This window comes from Aedes aegypti, chromosome 1 (genome assembly GCF_002204515.2).
Source record: "Aedes aegypti strain LVP_AGWG chromosome 1, AaegL5.0 Primary Assembly, whole genome shotgun sequence".
Lineage (NCBI taxonomy): Eukaryota > Metazoa > Arthropoda > Insecta > Diptera > Culicidae > Aedes > Aedes aegypti.
In genome coordinates, this window is record NC_035107.1 from 215,207,715 (window position 1) to 215,226,198 (window position 18,484).

Sequence of the window (18,484 nt, forward strand, 5' to 3'; positions counted from 1 at the left end):
AAGAGTTATTAGTAATATTTTAAGAGCTGTTTTCTGGTTTCTAAAAAGCTCAAATAAAAGTTATTTAGAATATTCAAAAAAGCTTGCAGAGGTCGAATCCTAACATATTTCCATTAAATTTATTTACGAGAACCTCGCGGATTCTGTTGCAACTTTTGGTGCACCCGAAGAAATTATTGAAATTTAGTGAAAAAATACGACGTTTCACGAATAAATCTTCATTCTAGGTACCCCTCTAGAATCTGGAAGTAGTTTTTTTTTTTTCAAATCTGAATGGTTTATTGTAGGATTTTGTACGATACTTCGAAACGTTTTTATCGGATTGTTGGAAAGATGTTTGATAGACTTGCCAGCTTTTAGCGGACTCCGATTTATCTTGGAAGAATTCTTTCACTTTCTGTGGTGCATTACAGAGAAAATTATCTGGTGTTTCTGTAAAGGATATCAGTTGATTCATGAATAATCTTTGAAAAGTGTTCATGACCCTTTGTTTAGAGATCATCAACTTTGGGAAAGTTTGTAAAACTTTGAAGGGGGTCGCAGCTTCAAAAAGGTTGAGAACCCCTGCTCTAGTATATCTCCCAAAGATACAGGAGTTCTAACAAGAAAATCCCAGTGGTTTATTTCAGAGCTTTTGCAGAAATTCGTTAAAGAGAAACAGTTTGGAATCCAAGTTCAATATTGCACCTGAACTTAAAAGGCGCGAATCGCAAAAAGCACACAACAAACAACAGTGCAATTTCTATTTCAGTTTAGTGCACTAGCGGAAAGCTTAAAATAAGAATATCAGGGATGATGGTTGACTATTCCTTCAATTCAGTGTTTTTGAAAACGTTAGTTAAGGTACAAGTCGCCCCTCCTCTCACTACATACCCCTGCATTCAAAATCTCTAGAACAATAGTTTAATGATAACTGTAATATATACTCATAACTATTACACCTAGAGTAATCCAAACACCTTTCTCTTCCTTCCAGTATTCGTCGGCAATATTCCACGCGATACCCTAGCAGTGGACGTCATCGATTATTTTAACAATTTTGGCACGGTCATTGACTACTCGCCGGTGGAGAAGAAAAGCTGCTACCTGCGCAAATCGGCCATCATCAGCTTCATGAACTCGATACACGCGCAGAATACGTTCTGCCAGCAGCCCCACTATCTGGAGGGGAGCAAGCTGAATGTCCACATAATGGATTGTCCGCCGTTCAGCTTCCCGGAAAATGACGTTAAACTCATCACCGTTAAGTTCCACAGTCCATGTAGGTTTCCACCTGAGTCATTTGGCAGAAAGCCATTTGACATAACGGTCGTTTGGCATAACAGTCATTTGACATAATGGTTATTTGGCATAACATAGTTTCATTAAGAACAGGCACATTTTGAAAAAATTTACATATATAATTCTGCTCATGCCAAATAATCGTTATGTTTAATGTCCATGTTCTCATTAATGACCTCATGTCATTTGGCATAAGCAGAATTATATCTTATTTCTCAAAAAAATTGCTGTTTCTGATGAAATTACAAACAGTACCTAATTGTTCTATTTTATTTTTAGTCATTACTGACGATGAAATCCGAAATGAGCTCAGCACTGCGATACACGTAATTTGCGATATGCGATTTGATGCGTTTGATGACCGTGCCAACTATGTGGCACGATATAAAGTAACCAAAAACAAATATGCTGCATTTGAGGCCCTTCTCGAGAAACAATATATCAACGATGAAGCGGTCAAAATTGTCCGTAAGTAAAGAGTTTTTTTCTTTGATCGACGCTAGGTAGATTCAGGTGTGAAAGATAAATTTTGTCCTGTTTCCTTCCAGATGGTTACGATCCAACACCACCAAATGACAAAGAAGCTCGTGAGAGGCAATCTATCACCAATTCAGCACATCGACAGCAGAAGGAGAAATATCTCAGCTATGTCAGCTACAACGAGAATGTCAGGGAAGACATGGAAATGCGTTCCAAGCCCAGCAAAGAAGCGGACATTCCTTTCAAATCGTTTTACAACGATAATTCCAGTAAGTTCGAGATGTAGGGTGTCCCAAAATTTCCTATTGTCAGAAAACTTGGGGGTTCAACTTCTGAATGGTAGTTTAGGATGTCACAAACAAACTTTTGTAAGGGGGGAACTCTGTGAAATTACGTTAAGAGGTTTCCTCGTCGAGATTTTAGTCCAGTTTTTTCTAGAGTTCCTCCATACAAAAGCATCCTTAACTACCGTTGAAATTTTTCTGACGAAGTGAAATTTTGGGCCGCCCTTTTATGTAAATACTTGTTTATGAAAAGACAATTATACTTCCAATTTGTGTAATCCAATTTCAGTACAAATCAACAACGTTTCGCTGGACACCTCGCTGGAGAACATTCGGGATCTCTTCCTGAAGTGTGGCGACATCGTTGACTACCGAGCGTTGATCCTCGAGGAAGACTCCAGCAAGATTTGCTTCGTGAAATTCAAGACAGACCTGTCGGCGGATTTGGCCTGCACCTACAACCAACGGATGTTCGACGGCAAGCGGATTCTGGTGCACTTGGCGAGGGAAACGCTGGTGGCCGAACGGGAACGGTCGGTTCTGCTGGAGCGGTTGAATCCTGTGTCGACCACGGAGGACATCTACGATGCCTTCTCGCAGATCGGTACGATTAAGTACGTCCAAAAGCAGTCGCCATTCACAGCGATCGTCTGCTTCAAGGACAAGGACAGCATGCTCGAGGCAGTCAATGTCACCTCCATTGTCAAATCGGAACAATTTATTGTCAATCCATGCTACGAAGGTAAGGTTTTCGACTATAAGTACAGGGCTGTTACATTTGGCGATTGTTTACATTTCGCACGGTTTTTGCTGTTGGAGTGGTTTTGGCACGTTTCAGTGAGATTCGGGCAGATAGCGCGGATTCAACTTTAGTTGAAATAGTTGATGTAGATAATAACTAGATGATTTCAGTTCTTGTTTCGGGTGTTCACAGCTCAAGGTGTACCAGGCGTGGCACTTTTCAACCCTACATTTTTCATATTAGCAAAATATGTTTCGCTTGTTGATTTCCGTATCGAGCCGTGAAGTTGGCTCAATAGTCGGACCGAAACGTTGGCGATGATTAGTAATTAATCAACACAATTTTGGAAGACTGCAAGCCGAAACTCATTGGAAAAATTATTCAAACATCACTTCTTGACAGTTGTGCTGAAGCTTTCAATCCGTACGCACGCGTTCGCATTGTGATCTATACATTCTGTTTGACATGGTTACTGTGTATTAGTAATCATGTCAATTACGTCCCGCGAAAACACGTTCAAAATCGAATTGAAAAATTTCGATAAACGTCCTAACTTCGAGGATGTTCATAAGTTCATCTTTCGGACTCTGGGACTTCGACCTCAAGAGGTTCAACGCCTACAAATGAACCATGCCCAGTGTTGTGTGCACGTGAAATGCAGTGACCTTCATACTGCTCTAACTGTGGTTGAGCAGCACAACAACCGACACGAATTGGTGGTTGCTAACAAGCGTTATCAAGTTCAGCTGATGATGGCTGATGAACGAGTCGAGGTCAAAGTACACGATCTCTCAGAAAACGTAACTGACGCCGATATTGCGTCCTACTTACAACAGTATGGGGATGTGTTCAGCATCAAAGAAGCAGTTTGGGGCAAAAATTATGCCGGGAAAGGTATCCCATCTGGCATACGAGTGGTGCAAATGAAGCTCAAAAAGCACATTAAATCGTATGTGACTATAAAGACTGAACAAACACTCATTAGCTACAATTCGCAGCCGGCTTCATGTCGGTATTGTACGCTACCGCTGCACACAGGCAGATCATGCACCGACAACAAAAAACTGCTATCGAAAACAACAACCAGCAATTCTATTGGACAAACCACCACTTCTACTATTTCCACTTCTGCCTCTGGAAACAAACTCAACCAGCAACAAAAGCTTCAGCAACAACCGCATGGCAAACGAAGTTTGAACCACATCGACATCACTGCTGAGGAGAGATCGCCACCACCAAAAAGAAAGGACGATAAAATCGTGTTGGCGGCTGAACCACAGATCACGCAGAACGAATTCTCTACCGATGATGATGACGGCAACGTGATGGAGACGAACGAGTCAGATGAAGAAGAACCCGAATGCGATGACACGGACCGTTGGATAAATTGGTTAATGAATAAGCATAAGAAAAGAAATAGTAAAGCTGAATTAAATTGTAGAAATGAAATAGAAAAATAAATACGTTCGACCCGAATGACTCAAATCGAGTTAAAGGGTCGTTAATAAATTAAAAAAAAAAAAATCACTTCTTGACTGGTATGAATGACAGTGGTTACACTATCATGGGTCACCCACTATTATTGGTCACTTCCATTTGAAACACATGTGAAACAGAGTGACTAATAATCGTGACTAGGTGATCCATAATACTGCTGTCGAAAAAATATCAATATTCTGTGGTTTAGTCAGTGATCTTTTGTCCCACACGAGTTTTGAAACCCGGTGGGATAAAATGCAAAAGTTCGTTTTAGATAATCAATTTCAAAATTGTTATAACGGAAAATTGATAATTATAACGATATAAGTTTCTTCAGCAGAATTGTACACTCAAAAAATCCAAACGTCATTGTTACGTGAAAAATCACGTACAGTGACTCAATCTCATTTTCGTACGGGGCACTGTTTTCATATCAAGTTGGTATAAATCTATTATGGACTTCGATATACTTTATCAATAATGAAGGTTATAGGTGTCATCTATTGTTTGGCAATGACAAACTGTATTCATTTGCTTAAATCTTTGGAATAATGGAAAAGTATTGAGATTGTGTCTGTAATTGACCCAATTCCATATTCGTACACCTAACAAAAAAGAAATATACAGCATTCAAAACTAATTTTTAATGGACTAGATGATTACTTAAGCTTTTCGTTGTTTTGTTCAGATGCAGTAGAATACATTTGAAAAATTTAAAAGCAGACATATTTGAAACTTAAGTAAATTTAAGAAAAATACCAGTTTTCCCATGTTTTTTGCTAAAATATTCGGTAAGTCGAACAATAAATTGCATTTTTTCAACATCACTTCCTTAAGAATGATAACTGCGAATATTGCACAAGTTTCAAAAAAATATAATCAGTTTTAGAGTAGCTAGGAGTGGATATCGACAACTTATACTTTTGAATATTAGGTAGTATAACCAGGGTTGGGAAAAAATCTGGAATTCACTCTACAGTAGCCAAGCAAAGCCAATCACAGTCAGCGAAGCCAGTGAAACTCACGCCCATCGCTGCTGTAGGCAAAATGCCTTGAAAATAGCAAAACACCCGTTGCTAAGGGCAACCCAAAACTACTGTAGAAAAATGTTCTATTTCCCGCTGCATTTCCCGCATTTAGAGCCTTCAATGACACTCATGATTTAGAAAATTCGTGCACCCAACATAGGCTACTTGATGAGATTCATGTTTTTGAACTACTGTTTTCAAAAAAATTCAAGCCTACTACTATTACCATTCCCAGCACTGAGTATAACATTTATAACAAATCCAAAACCAAAAATTTTAGTCAATTTCTTTATGTTTGTCTCCTAAATGTATATACATAATCCATAGTTAATGTTCCTATAAAAACATTGCGCAATTATCATTTTTAATTTACATTTTACTACCAAACATGATTGTAGAGATTTAAAGAATAAATATTATTGCCATAACCGCAACACAAACGTTTTTTAAAATTATGAAAACAACAGGATATATTCTATTAAATAGTATATCAATGCTCTCTGCTCATTCAAGTTATTTTGTATTTTTCTTATAAAATCAATAAATTGCAAAATAGGGTGCTATTTTGAATATAATTTGAATATTATTTCAAAGATAATTGAATATTACGATGACATCAATTATGTGGAGGTATGCACAGCGTAGTTTAAGGTACTTTATTGTAAAACGAAGTTCGTAGTTCAAATTATTTTTACATACAAATTCAAAATTTACATTTACCTGTTGTTTAGAATGAAAATTTGGTTTACATTGATTAAAAATATCATTTTAGAAGAGTTTTGAACTTATGGCACAACAATTTTCTGAACTCAAAAGGGATAAAAACTGTTTATGATTTCTGTAAACTATATATATTTCAATTAAATTTCTATCAGAGCTTACGAGTATAATCTACAGATTGGATCCAATGACAAAAATAAACATTATTGTTCGAATTATATGATTTAATAGCAAAAATCATTGGAAAACTGGCATTTCTCATAACTTTACCTAAATTTTATATATGTCCACTAATAAATTGTCCAAATGTATTTCACTACATCTAAACATCATAATGAAGCATTTCAGTAATCAAATAAAGCTTCTAAATTTAGTTTTGAACGTTGTGCGTATGAATTTTGGTAGGTGTACGAATATGGAATTGGGTGAATTTTAGACATCAATTCTATACTTTTCTATTAATCCAAAGATGAATGTAAATGGAAACATTTTGTGATTGACAAACAATAGATGAACCCTGTTACCTTCAATGTGGATAAAGTATTTGTAGCTCAATACTTCATTTAATAGTTTTTTACTATCTTGATGTGGAAACAGTATCCTGTACGAATATGAAATTGGGCCACTGTAGATCATTCCAAATTAATTTTACCTTCACTTCACCTGACTCAGATAAAGATCACTAAACCATTCATAACCATCAAATAGTAACTCGGTAATGTTTACTGAGGTTACCTATCGCACTTACGTGGAATTCACGTAGGTGCCCAAGTTCATTTTGACATCTGCATATTGTACATACATTCGGTGTTGAGCTCAAATCCTAAGATGGCGCCCGCTTGATTTTTGAAGAACTTCAGAAGCTGCTGCTGCTTTAAACACTGTGTAAGATTGATTTCAAGATAAATATGCTTTGAATACCGAAGAATTCCTACATTACTTCGTATTTTGTACGTGATTTATAACCTCTATCAATTATAGCACGCGAAGGCTACAACAAGACAGACCAAACTCACAAAATTGGGGAAACAGGATTCAAAATGCTCGGATTGACAATAAAAATATCACAATCTTTTAAGTTTGTTTACATTTTCTAATTGGGAATTAGTTTTATTCCAAAGTCTATAAGAAATAAGATTGGTCTTTATTACAGTTAAATTTAATGCAAGACCATCTAAGTCCTATTGAAATGCTTCGTAAAGGCTGCCGGAAAATCCACGTAGCTCTTACGTTTAGCGACGATGGAATGGACGAACTTCCAAAGTTCATGCGTTCATTGTGGGCTACCTAGGATTTGCGTAGGAGCTACGTGAAAAGTGCGATGGAAAAAAATCACGTATGTTTTCACGTAACAATGACGTTTGGATTATTTTGAGTGTAGTTAATAGATTGAAGGTATTTTGTTTCTTTACAATTGCTGTAGATTTTCTGGAAAAGTTGATTATTCCATTAAGATCGTGTTATTGTGTGCTATGCTTGTCGTGTCTAATTAGATTCTTGTTTATATCAAGTAATTCGACTGTATTTTGCCTTTCCGGAGCTGGATTGCGAAGCTGTGAATTTCGCTTCGAAACGTGCGTCGAGCTGAATTGAAAACAGATAGCTGTAGCAACGATCGAGCGGTTATTACCCGGCTTTTTTGTTTCCATCAATGATAACTGCCCTGATTATTCATTAATACGGACCCCGCCATCTCTAACTGCCGATGTTGTCTACACAGTAGAAGCATTAACCTAAGAATGCTAATGTCGCTGCTGTTCGTGTTACCAACATCCGGTAAAATTTTACACGAACTGACAGCCTGAGTACCGGGCATCAAAGTGTCAAATTAATTATAAAAACATAAACAACGACAAGGCATTGAACAAACAATGAAAAACCATAATTAAAGGTAATAATAATTAAAATCAGTTTTGTGACAACAGCGCTACTAGCGTTCTACTACTAATATTTCTATTGTCTACACCGTCCTAATCAAAACGTCATCAATATCAACTAAGCGACTGTGCTGCCATCTCTACATCAAAGTTGTAAAATATTACTAAAGATAGGGTTTACCGAACCGCAAAATGACAAATCAATGTACCGCATGCAAAGTTGAGTTTTGCGCTGAAGACATCGTAGTGTGTAGTGAAGGATTTTGTGAAAATCTACCTCAATTTCACGCAAAATGTGTCGGATTAACCTACGATGAAGGTTGCGCATGCTTGCACCAAAATATATTTTTGATGTGCGATACTTGCAGAGTTTACATTGAAAATGGTCGCTTTCGCAATACGAAGAATGAGGGAAAGACTAATGACTTTGCGACGAAAACGGATGTTAATGCATTGAAAACTGAAATAGAGCGTATTAGCCAGATCGTATCTGAAATGTCAAATAACTTCACTGTACTGAGTGAAACCTCACCGCGACCAGTTAATCTCGACCTTACTTCGCACGCTTCTCCTTTATCATCAACAAAATTCATCGCTGAGGATCAAACTGTTAGCACTCCTGAAGAAACATGTCTTGACCTTTACGTATCGAATATTGCCCTCGATGTTCCCGAGAATGAAGTAGCACAAATGGTGTGTAAATCTTTAGGAACGAATGAGGTTCTTCTTCTTTTACTATACACACTTAGATTATATTACTGGGGCCGGTAAAATTTTACTAGGTAACTACCGAAAAGGTCAGTAAAATGAAAACTGTCGCCACGCGTAATTAAAAAGCAAATTTCACCATGTTTTATTTTTTATCGATATATGATATAAAAAGAAAGCTCTCTGCAAAATTTTAGTAAAAAATCTCTGTTTTTTGATTTCTGAGATTTTTTTCAGTTTACTAACTTTTTCGGTAGTTCCAAAACCCAGTTATTTTTACCGAACAGATTGAGTGTGTAGACACAGACAAACAGACGTAACACTTAGTACAAATTTCTTCTAAATCCATCGCCCAGTTTACACTACCATCATCTGGTGAGCATGTTGCACGAAAGGGTGTTTCGTGCAACAAGACCGGCAGATGGCGGTAGTGTGAAACTTCAAACGCGAAGAAAAACGATGCGTGTGCCTCTGGTTGTGAGATTTGTAACATACCCAAGTAACCATAAGCACTAATAATAAGCCCTTAATCAGCATCATAGATGCGTACATGCATTATAATAGCACCACAAATGCTTACACACTTCCGCTGCATAGAAACCCTATTACAGCATCATTAATGTTTCTAAGCCTGATGAATACAGTCATTAAAAAAGCACTTTATTGGCTTTATATTCGAATACAGGGCATGTTTAAATGCCATCCAGTGTTTTGACAGATATACCACGTGCTTTGTGTTTGCAGATAGTGGTAAGAGGGAGTCAAACATAAATATTCTCACTACTACAATTGCAGGTTTCATGACGGGGAAAAGTGATGGTTTGAATTGGTCACTTTTCTTTCCAATATTATTCATCTTATGTGGCCGTAGGAGCAAAGGAGCAGGACAACAACTCAACAATACGGGTGTCGCAGGTTCGAGACGCAAAATGAGGAATTTCATCATCATAAAACGAGGATCAAAATGTGAAAATTGCAAACCCTCAAAAGGATGAAAACTACCAAAACGAATATGTCTGATACGGAGTATCATTTTATTACATTTTTTGCATACTATTAGAGGTTTCCGTTTTCATTCATTCATTGATTTACCTCGTGTACCAGTTGCTTAACCGCATACGTGAAAGCTCTCTGGCTGCGTACGCGAAAGCACAAAATATTCGCCCTAAAAACCTGGCGAAAACAACTGACGTTTCTCACGTGGTCTTATATCAGCATTAGTGGTGCAGAGAAGCACGGTTATATCTTGGCACTATAATGGCACGCTATTTCGCCTTTTCTGGCATTATAATAGCATTATATGCGTATATAAAACTGACATGCATCAAATGATTACCCTATATGCGCATATAATGCTGTTACCGTGCCGCATTATCGTGCTTACTGGTTACTTGGGTAGCGAATTTGAAATGATCGTTAAATGAGTGATCGATGGAAATTTCATCAGTGTTACGTCTGTTTGTCTGTGGTGTAGGTATCGCTTAAATTCGCTTATCTCGTCGCAAAGAATTCCTCAAAAATCAGTGCAATATTTCAACATTGTTGATTGATTTAACTCATATTTTTGTATGATTTTTTAATGGCAATAATGGGTGGGCCTAAATGCACCCATTACAGTACTCATTAAGGTGGCTCAAAAACTCGATTTTGAACCACCCTAAGTACTCACATAACAAAAAAAAAATTTAATGATATTCTCAAATAGATATGTAATAATTACATTTGCATTTCCATGCAAAATTTTAGAGCAATCAGACATGCAATAGTGATGAACAGAACACAGTTGGTCATAAAAATGGTCATCTTTACAGGCTTGGGTCACAGATCTGATGATTAGATCCGGGCTTGTATTGCTCTGATTGACCTTAACTATGTTTAACAATAACTGGTATTCATTTTTATTAAGAACGGTAATATTTTAAATTACAAACATCATGAGAGTATTCCAGTTTATCTAATAGATCTGATTTACAAATTTATTAGTTTTACCAAATAATTTTGAAAAATCACTATGTTTTAGTTTACCCCCGCCTAGTTTTCAAGTTTGATGTTAATACGACGTGAATGAATGTAGCCATTCATGGTTATAAAAATCATATCATATGTCAGAAAAATGAGATAAAGAATTGTGTCAATATAAGGCTGGTAAAAATGTATCGGGGCAGAATGAACACTTGCGTGAAATTTAGCTATTCCAAAATATTTAATGTGAAAGGGCTCTCCCTCAATCATACAAGCTAAAAAGAAACTTTCTGGGTTCGTTACTCTGAACAAAAATTAGATTCTTCCACCGTTTTGCTTATTCGCCAGTCAAATATCAAAGAACAATTGAAGCAAAACAATAACTTTTATGCCGTCAAACATTTAAAATGCAATACAGATTTCATGCAGTGTATGCTTTAAATGAAGCATGCATTATTAGCAATTAAGGGGGTGTCCATTTTGTCCAGTATGTTCATTATGCCCTTAATCCCTCTACTTAGATGATTTTCTCTAAAATTTGCATTAAGGAATCCTTCAGCAGTCCAAGGTTGAAATCTCTTGTAATTTCCATAGGGATTACTACAAATAAAACACATATCTCTATGTTTATCTGTTTATCTTGGATTTCTTCCAAACATACCTGGGGGACGGACCTGGTGTGGTGGTTAGAACATACGCCTCTAACGCCGAGGACCTGGGATCGAATCCCATCCCCGAGATAGTCACTAAAAATTTCAGTGATGACTTCCTTCGGAAGGGAAGTAAAGCCGTTGGTCAAGAGATGAACTACTTACTTACTTATTTGGCTTTACATCAATCATCTTGATAAAGCTTCGCCAACAATAATTCGCCAATTCACTCGGTTCATGGCCGCTTCTCTCCATCCTCGACTGTGACCCACGCTCTCCAGGTCCTGGTGCACCTGGTCAATCCACCTAGCTCGCTGCGCCCACGCCTTCTTGTTCCGACCGGATTCGTAGCGAACACCATCTTTACAGGGTTGTTGTCCGGCATTCTTGCAACATGCCCTGCCCAGCGTATCCTTCCAGCTTTAGCTACCTTCACGATACTGGGTTCGCCGTAGAGTTGAGCGAGCTCGTGGTTCATCCTTCGCCGCCACACGCCGTTCTCCTGTACGCCGTCGAAGATCGTCCTTAGCACTCGGCGTTCGAAAACCCCAAGAGCTTGCAAGACCTCCTCGAGCATAGTCCACGCCTCTTGCCCGTAGAGAACTGCCGGTCTTATGAGCGTTTTGTACATCGTACATTTGGTGCGGGCGTGAATCTTTCTTGACCGCAGTTTCTTCTGGAGCTCATAGTAGGCACGACTTCCGCTGATGATGCGCCTTCGTATTTTCCGACTAACATTGTTGTCAGCCGTCAACAAGGATCCGAGGTAGACGAACTCGTCCACCACCTCGAAGGAGATACGTCTATCGTAACACTGCTTCCTAGGCGGGTCCTGTCGCGCTCAGTTCCGCCAACCAGCATGTACTTTGTTTTCGACGCATTCACCATTAACCCGACTCTTGTTGCTTCGCGTTTAAGTTTGAGTCCCGATCTCGTGAAAATCGTGCCTCGACTGTTAAGTCCGGCTCTCCGCATGACACCTTCAAGCGCAATATTGAACAACAGGCACGAAAGTCCGTCGCCCTGTCGTAGTCCCCGCCGAGACTCGAACGAACTGGAGTATTCGCCCGAGATCTTCACGCAGTTTTGCACACCGTCCATCGTTGCTCTGATCAATCTTGTGAGCTTCCCGGGAAAGCTGTTCTCGTCCATGATTTTTCATAGCTCTATGCGGTCGATACTATCGTATGCCGCCTTGAAATCGATGAACAAATGGTGCGTAGGGACCTGGTACTCACGGCATTTTTGGAGGATTTGCCGCATGGAAAAGATCTGGTCCGTTGTCAAGCGGCCGTCGATGAAACCTGCTTGATAACTTCCCACGAACTCGTTTGCTATAGGTGATAGACGACGGAAGAGAATCTGGGATAGCACTTTGTAGGCGGCGTTTAGGATGGTGATTGCACGATAATTTTCACAATCCAGTTTGTCGCCCTTTTTGTAGATAGGGCATATAACGCCTTGCTTCCACTCCTCCGGTAGTTGTTCCGTATCCCAGATTCTGACTATGAGCCGATACAGACAAGCGGCCAATCTGTCCGGGCCCATCATGATGAGTTCGGCTCCGATACCATCCTTGCCAGCGGCCTTGTTGTTCTTGAGCTGTTGAATGGCATCCTTAACTTCCCCCATCGTGGGAGCTGGTTGGTTTCCGCTGTGCGCTGTGCTGACGTAGCCATCGCCTTCGTTGTCCTGACCTTCTGTGTCTGTGTTCTCTGCGCCATTCAGGTGTTCATCGTAGTGCTGCTTCCACCTTTCGATCACCTCGCGTCCGTCCGTCAAGCTGCTCCCATCCTTATCCCGGCACATCTCAGCTCGCGGCACGAAGCCTTTGCGGGATGTGTTGAGCTTCTGATAGAACTTCCGCGTTTCTTGAGAACGGTACAGCAACTCCATCTCTTGGCATTCCACCTCTTCCAGGCGGCGCTTTTTGTCCCGGAATAGGCGGGTTTGTTGTTTCCTCTTCAGTCTGTATAGTTCCACGTTTTGGCGCGTACCATGCTGCAACATTGCAGCCCGCGCTGCATTCTTCTCCTCTAAAACCCCCTGGCACTCCTCGTCGAACCAATCGTTTCTTGAGCTCCGTTCCACATATCCGACAATGCTTTCGGCAGCGTCGTTAATGGCTGCTTTGACTGTCCTCCAGCAGTCCTCAAGAGGGGTTCTATCGAACCCGCCCTCATCCGGCAACGCTGCCTCAAGATGCTGCGCGTACGCATTGGCGACATCCGGTTGTTTCAGCCGCTCGAGATTGTACCGGGGCGGGCGTCGGTACCGTACATTGTTGATGACGGATAGTTTTGGGCGCAGTTTCACCATCACCAGGTAGTGGTCGGAGTCAATGTTGGCGCCACGATAGGTTCTGACGTCGGTTATGTCGGAGAAGTGCCGTCCATCGATCAAAACGTGGTCGATTTGCAATTCTGTCTGCTGAGGTGATCTCCAGGTGTACCGATACGGGAGGCTGTGCTGGAAATAGGTGCTACGAATGGCCATATTCTTGGAGGCGGCAAAATCTATTAGTCGTAGGCTGTTCTCGTTCGTCAGCCGGTGGGCGCTGAACTTTCCAATCGTCGGTCTGAACTCCTCCTCCTGGCCAACCTGAGCGTTCAAATCTCTCATGATGATCTTGACGTCGTGGCTTGGGCAGCGGTCGTACTCGCGATCGAGCTGCGCGTAAAATGCGTCCTTGTCATCATCAGTGCTTCCGGAGTGTGGGCTATGCACGTTGATTATGCTGAAGTTAAAGAATCGGCCTTTGATTCTTAACTTGCAGATTCGTTCATTGATCGGCCACCACCCGATCACGCGCCCTTGCATATCACCCATCACTATGAAAGCTGTTCCCAGCTCGCGTGTGTTGCCGCAGCTCTGGTAGATGGTATGATTACCTACTTCTAAACGTTCGCACCAATGCTCCTGTCCAGCACACCTCCTGCAGCGCTACGTTGTCGAAACCGCGGGTCTTCGGTACATCGGAGAGTATGCGAGTACTTCCAATGAAGTTGAGAGATTTGCAGTTCCACGTACCGAGTTTCCAATCGCTAGTCCTTTTTCGTCGCTGTGGTCTTTGCCGATTGTTCCGGTCCGTATTCTCTCGTTGACGTTCCTGTGCTGATGTGTTTTTTACGGTTGGCTTGCCGGGCCTGACACCAACCCCCTAGATTTCCGGAGGACCATTCCCCCTAAATGTTCGGAGGGCCATAGTGCGCAGTTTAGCTTAGAGTCCTTCTCTAGAACTCGGACGATGGTCAGCCGCCCCTGACATGGGGAACAGACGCTGTTGTGAGCCGCTCCTAACATGGAGTACAGACGCTCCAGGTTTGCAAAAGCAAAAGCAAAAGCAAAAGCAAACCCCCCCCCCCCCCTGTCAGCATACGACCAAAGTTTCCCCCGGGGGTTGGTTACCCGATCTTCCCCAAGGTTACTCGTACCCCGGCCAGTACCACGAGGAGGTAGGGATAGGAGTTGCTGGGCAAGAGGCTAAGGACCGCACAAAGGGGTCTATTTTATTCCTGCAGGTACGCGAGGTACCAATGGTACGCCATGCTCAGCCATTTACCGCGCTTAATAAACCAGCAGACGGACTCCACGGTCTACAGTGGGCCAGTATAAGTGCAACATCATTTCCTCCCCCTTCTCCCACATTGGTCTGCATTCTGACGTGGCAGGCACCATTGTTGCCTAAAAATAGAAGATCCCCAGCACTTATACACTGAGGGTGTCTGTTAGTCCCAAGCAGTCATTCGGTTGGTTCTTTGTGTAAGTGCAGCTGATCTGGCGATACTGGAGTAGCATCCACGGGCGGCCAATCAAGCATTCTTCTTTTGATGTTCACTACATCTTACGTCAATATACTGGGTGTCAATTTAAAATCTAAAATGTTGCGACCGTTAGAGTTTGAACTAAAGGGAGGCTGCAACTATGACAATCGACTAAAATTCAAATGCAGAAAATCACTTGGCGTACTTAACGTCATGCGGTCGTGTCTTGTACACAACCCTCTCTGATTTTTTTCTCCTCTAGTAACGCGTTGTTTGCTCAGTTTTTCAGTTCGAACGCACGTTTATACTTTTCGTCACGAGAAGTATCATAAAATTCAAGCTAAATTTTATCAGCGTGCATTCGAACTGCTTTCTTTCGGTTTGTTTTGTGCCATGATTTGAACTGATGTTTGAAACCTAGGTTCAACCGAAGTTCAAGTGTACCGGGTTAAGAGTACAACGCGATTTTTTTTGCCGTCGTGCGTTTGCTGTTCAACACGAGTAGAAAGATGCGAACCCAAGTTGAACATCGGTAATGTTCATGGGAAGACTGGAGTGAAATCCTAAATTTTTGGAGGAATGTTCAGAAAAATCCCTGAAAGTAACTTTTCTAAATAATGTTTTGTGAAGTCCATAATATAATTTAGGAGTATTTCAAGGTATATTTTCGATTCCTTTTCTAGACGGGGTTGGTGGTCTGATGGCTACCGCTTCTGCTTCATAAGCAGAAGGCCATGGTTTCCCTACGCTTCCATTCTTCTATTATTATAATAGCACGCCTTTCCTTACACCTAATACATAGGCAGTATGCTAACCAAAAGAAAGCTTCTCTGCCATAACCCTATACTGGCGTAGATGCAGGGGTATAACCGGTCTATATTGGGCCAGTTAAAAATGCATCATCCATTTCTCCCCTTTCTACCCATAGGTCTGCTTTCTGACGCGGAAGGCGCAATTGTTGCTTAGAATCGAAGATCACCATGGCTCCTTGTGTAAGTTCAGCTGATCTGGCGATACTGAAGAAGCAACCACGGGCGGACTAATCTTTCTTTTCAGTCTCTTCATGCATGAGATTTCTAAAGTTTTTTTTAATTACTAAGTGATACTCTATTAGTTCTGCCAAAGACATTTTCGAGTAACTATTTTTGGGTAACACTATCAGGCAAAAGTACAGCTATCTGGGGAAAAAAATTAACTCTTTTGAGAAAACAACTATTTTTATGCCGCGAATTGCAAAGGCCTTAGCGCGGATTTTTCGGGTTTGAAATCGTCTTTTCTGTAACAGCCCTGAGTTTTTCAGCTTATACTAACCTGCTTCCATTCCAGAATACGACCCGCGGTTGTTCAACAATTTCTCCTGCCAGGAAGAGCACATCCCGATCGAACACATGAGAAACGCGCTCAGGCCTCGTATCCTGCCGGAATTCCACCAGCTGGAAATCGACCGTCAGGTGTTTGAATTGCTGCCCGAGGACATCAAAACCCGCCTTATCAACGAAGTATTCCTGGCCCGTGAAAAAATCCCAAACTTCAACATGCTACCGAAGCACCAACAAATTAACGTCATGAAAACCAGGTATCCTGAATTCACGCAGAAGGAACACTTCCTTCGGTTGACACTGCGCGAACAGGAGAAGCTGTTAGATGTTACCAGCAAACTTCAGCAGGAGTATCCCTACGAGGAAGTCAGAGACACAGATGTGCTTCCCCCGGCTTCCAAGCAGTCACGGATGGAGAATAATGCTCAGAGAAAAGCAGACCAAGCCTTCGCGGCCAATTGGTATTCTGGTCCCTCACAAGAACCTGTACCAATGCCGGTTCCGCACCCAGATGACGTTATGCCACCGCAGCTTGGAAATGAACTTCGAGTCCCACCCCCCAACGCCAACCACGTAGCTCAAGCACTTCCCACGTCTGGTCTGCTTGGCTTCCCTGGAAACAATGTACCTCCGATAGGGATGCTTCCGCCAAGTAACATGCCCATGTACCCACCGGGAGGCTTCGGTCCTAACAGGTTCCCAATGTTCCGAGGGGGAGATGGTATTCTAGGACCACGGCCTTCATTCAATCCGATGCCTATCATGGGCAGAATGCCGGGCCCATCTGCTGGTGGTCCCAGTCCGTGGTTGCAACAGAGGAGGGCGGACATGGCGTACAATGCTGGACCCTGTCCACCCGTTCCTGGACCGGGACCGATGGGTTTCCAACGCCCCCCTTACTTCAATTGAGGTAAGTTCGGTGAAGATCAGTTTGAAGATTTTCTACGAGACCGTCATAGACTGTGAGTGTGCGTAGTAAAGAGACGAGATGAAATTATGTATAATGTGAGTTGTATTTTAAGCTCCGAAAGTGTCCCAAAGTTCTTGCGCAAATTTTGAAGAAGGATAACTACGCGACAGGATATTGCGCTTCGCTCGTCAATTGTTTGTCCTATCACAGTCTCCACCTTTCAATGGTCTTGTCACGTTGGTTACAGCGTAGCATTACGCTATTGCCGGGCGTATTGTAGAGCTTCGTCTTCGTATACTTATTCGGGTCTACCACAAAAGGCCGAAACATACAAAAGGCCGAATCATAGAAGGCCGAAACACAAAAGGTCGAATCACAGGAGGCCGATATTTTATTTTTTTTATTGAAAACAAACATTTACAACATTTTCTACAAGGGACGAAGATATTCGCAATATTCAATTGTCAAAGTAACTACAGTACTTTCTCGATTATATCACTACTCGTTTTAATATCGCTTCATTATATCACTCTCGATTTTAACACAGTTTTATGTTCGATTTTATCACGCCATAATAATTGTTTGAATTTCATACATTTTACAACGAAAAATAACTCTAATCAATCAACATATATCTATTTGACCCATCTCTCTCGTGTTTTTCATTTAATTCGCTCAATTTCCACAAAATAAAGCTCAAATTTTGATGAAAAATATATGGAAGAAAAAACATTTTCATTATATCACGCTTGGGTATATCACTCCAAAAATTTTTGGATCCGTGATATAATCGAGAAATTACTGTATAACTAATGGCAAAAGTAGTTTTCAATTATATTTCTTGGGAACATTTTTCTCTCAGTTTTGACATTTTAGCCGTTAAAACAACCAAAATGATAGCATGCTGAGTTATGAAAATCTGCGACATCACAGCATCTAAGTTAGTTTCCAATATAGCTTTACTCGAGTATCATTTCACGTAGTTGAAATGTTGTTTACATTATTCCAAAACTATATGTTGAATAATTCTGAACTTCATCAAACATTGATCCAAAGCGGCGGGGCGACTGAAATTGTTTCCTGTATTTGTTCTTGTCATACTAACGAAAGATACCTATTCGTAGAACAAATCCTTGTGAGTATTCCTAATTGTTCAATGTTGCCAATGAAAATATCAGAAGGTATTACTGCAGCAAACCTTAAAAAAAATTGGAGAATTGCTGGTTAAATAATGTTTAATACTGTTTACATGATTATGATTGGTGTCATACCATCCTTTT

The 18,484-nt window shown here is 40.9% G+C and overlaps 1 protein-coding gene across 1 annotated transcript in view; it reads left to right on the forward strand.

The window, feature by feature from the left end:
* Positions 1-17,295, forward strand: part of LOC5574629 — a 56,645-nt gene extending 39,350 nt beyond the window's left edge. Inside the window, exons 9-13 of the mRNA XM_021857538.1 lie at positions 977-1,261; positions 1,561-1,749; positions 1,830-2,030; positions 2,335-2,787; positions 16,302-17,295. Of these exons, the coding sequence (XP_021713230.1) occupies positions 977-1,261; positions 1,561-1,749; positions 1,830-2,030; positions 2,335-2,787; positions 16,302-17,203 (2,030 nt within the window). The 3' untranslated portion in view covers positions 17,204-17,295. The remainder of the gene's footprint in view (positions 1-976; positions 1,262-1,560; positions 1,750-1,829; positions 2,031-2,334; positions 2,788-16,301) is intronic.
* The last annotated feature ends 1,189 nt before the right edge of the window (positions 17,296-18,484 follow it).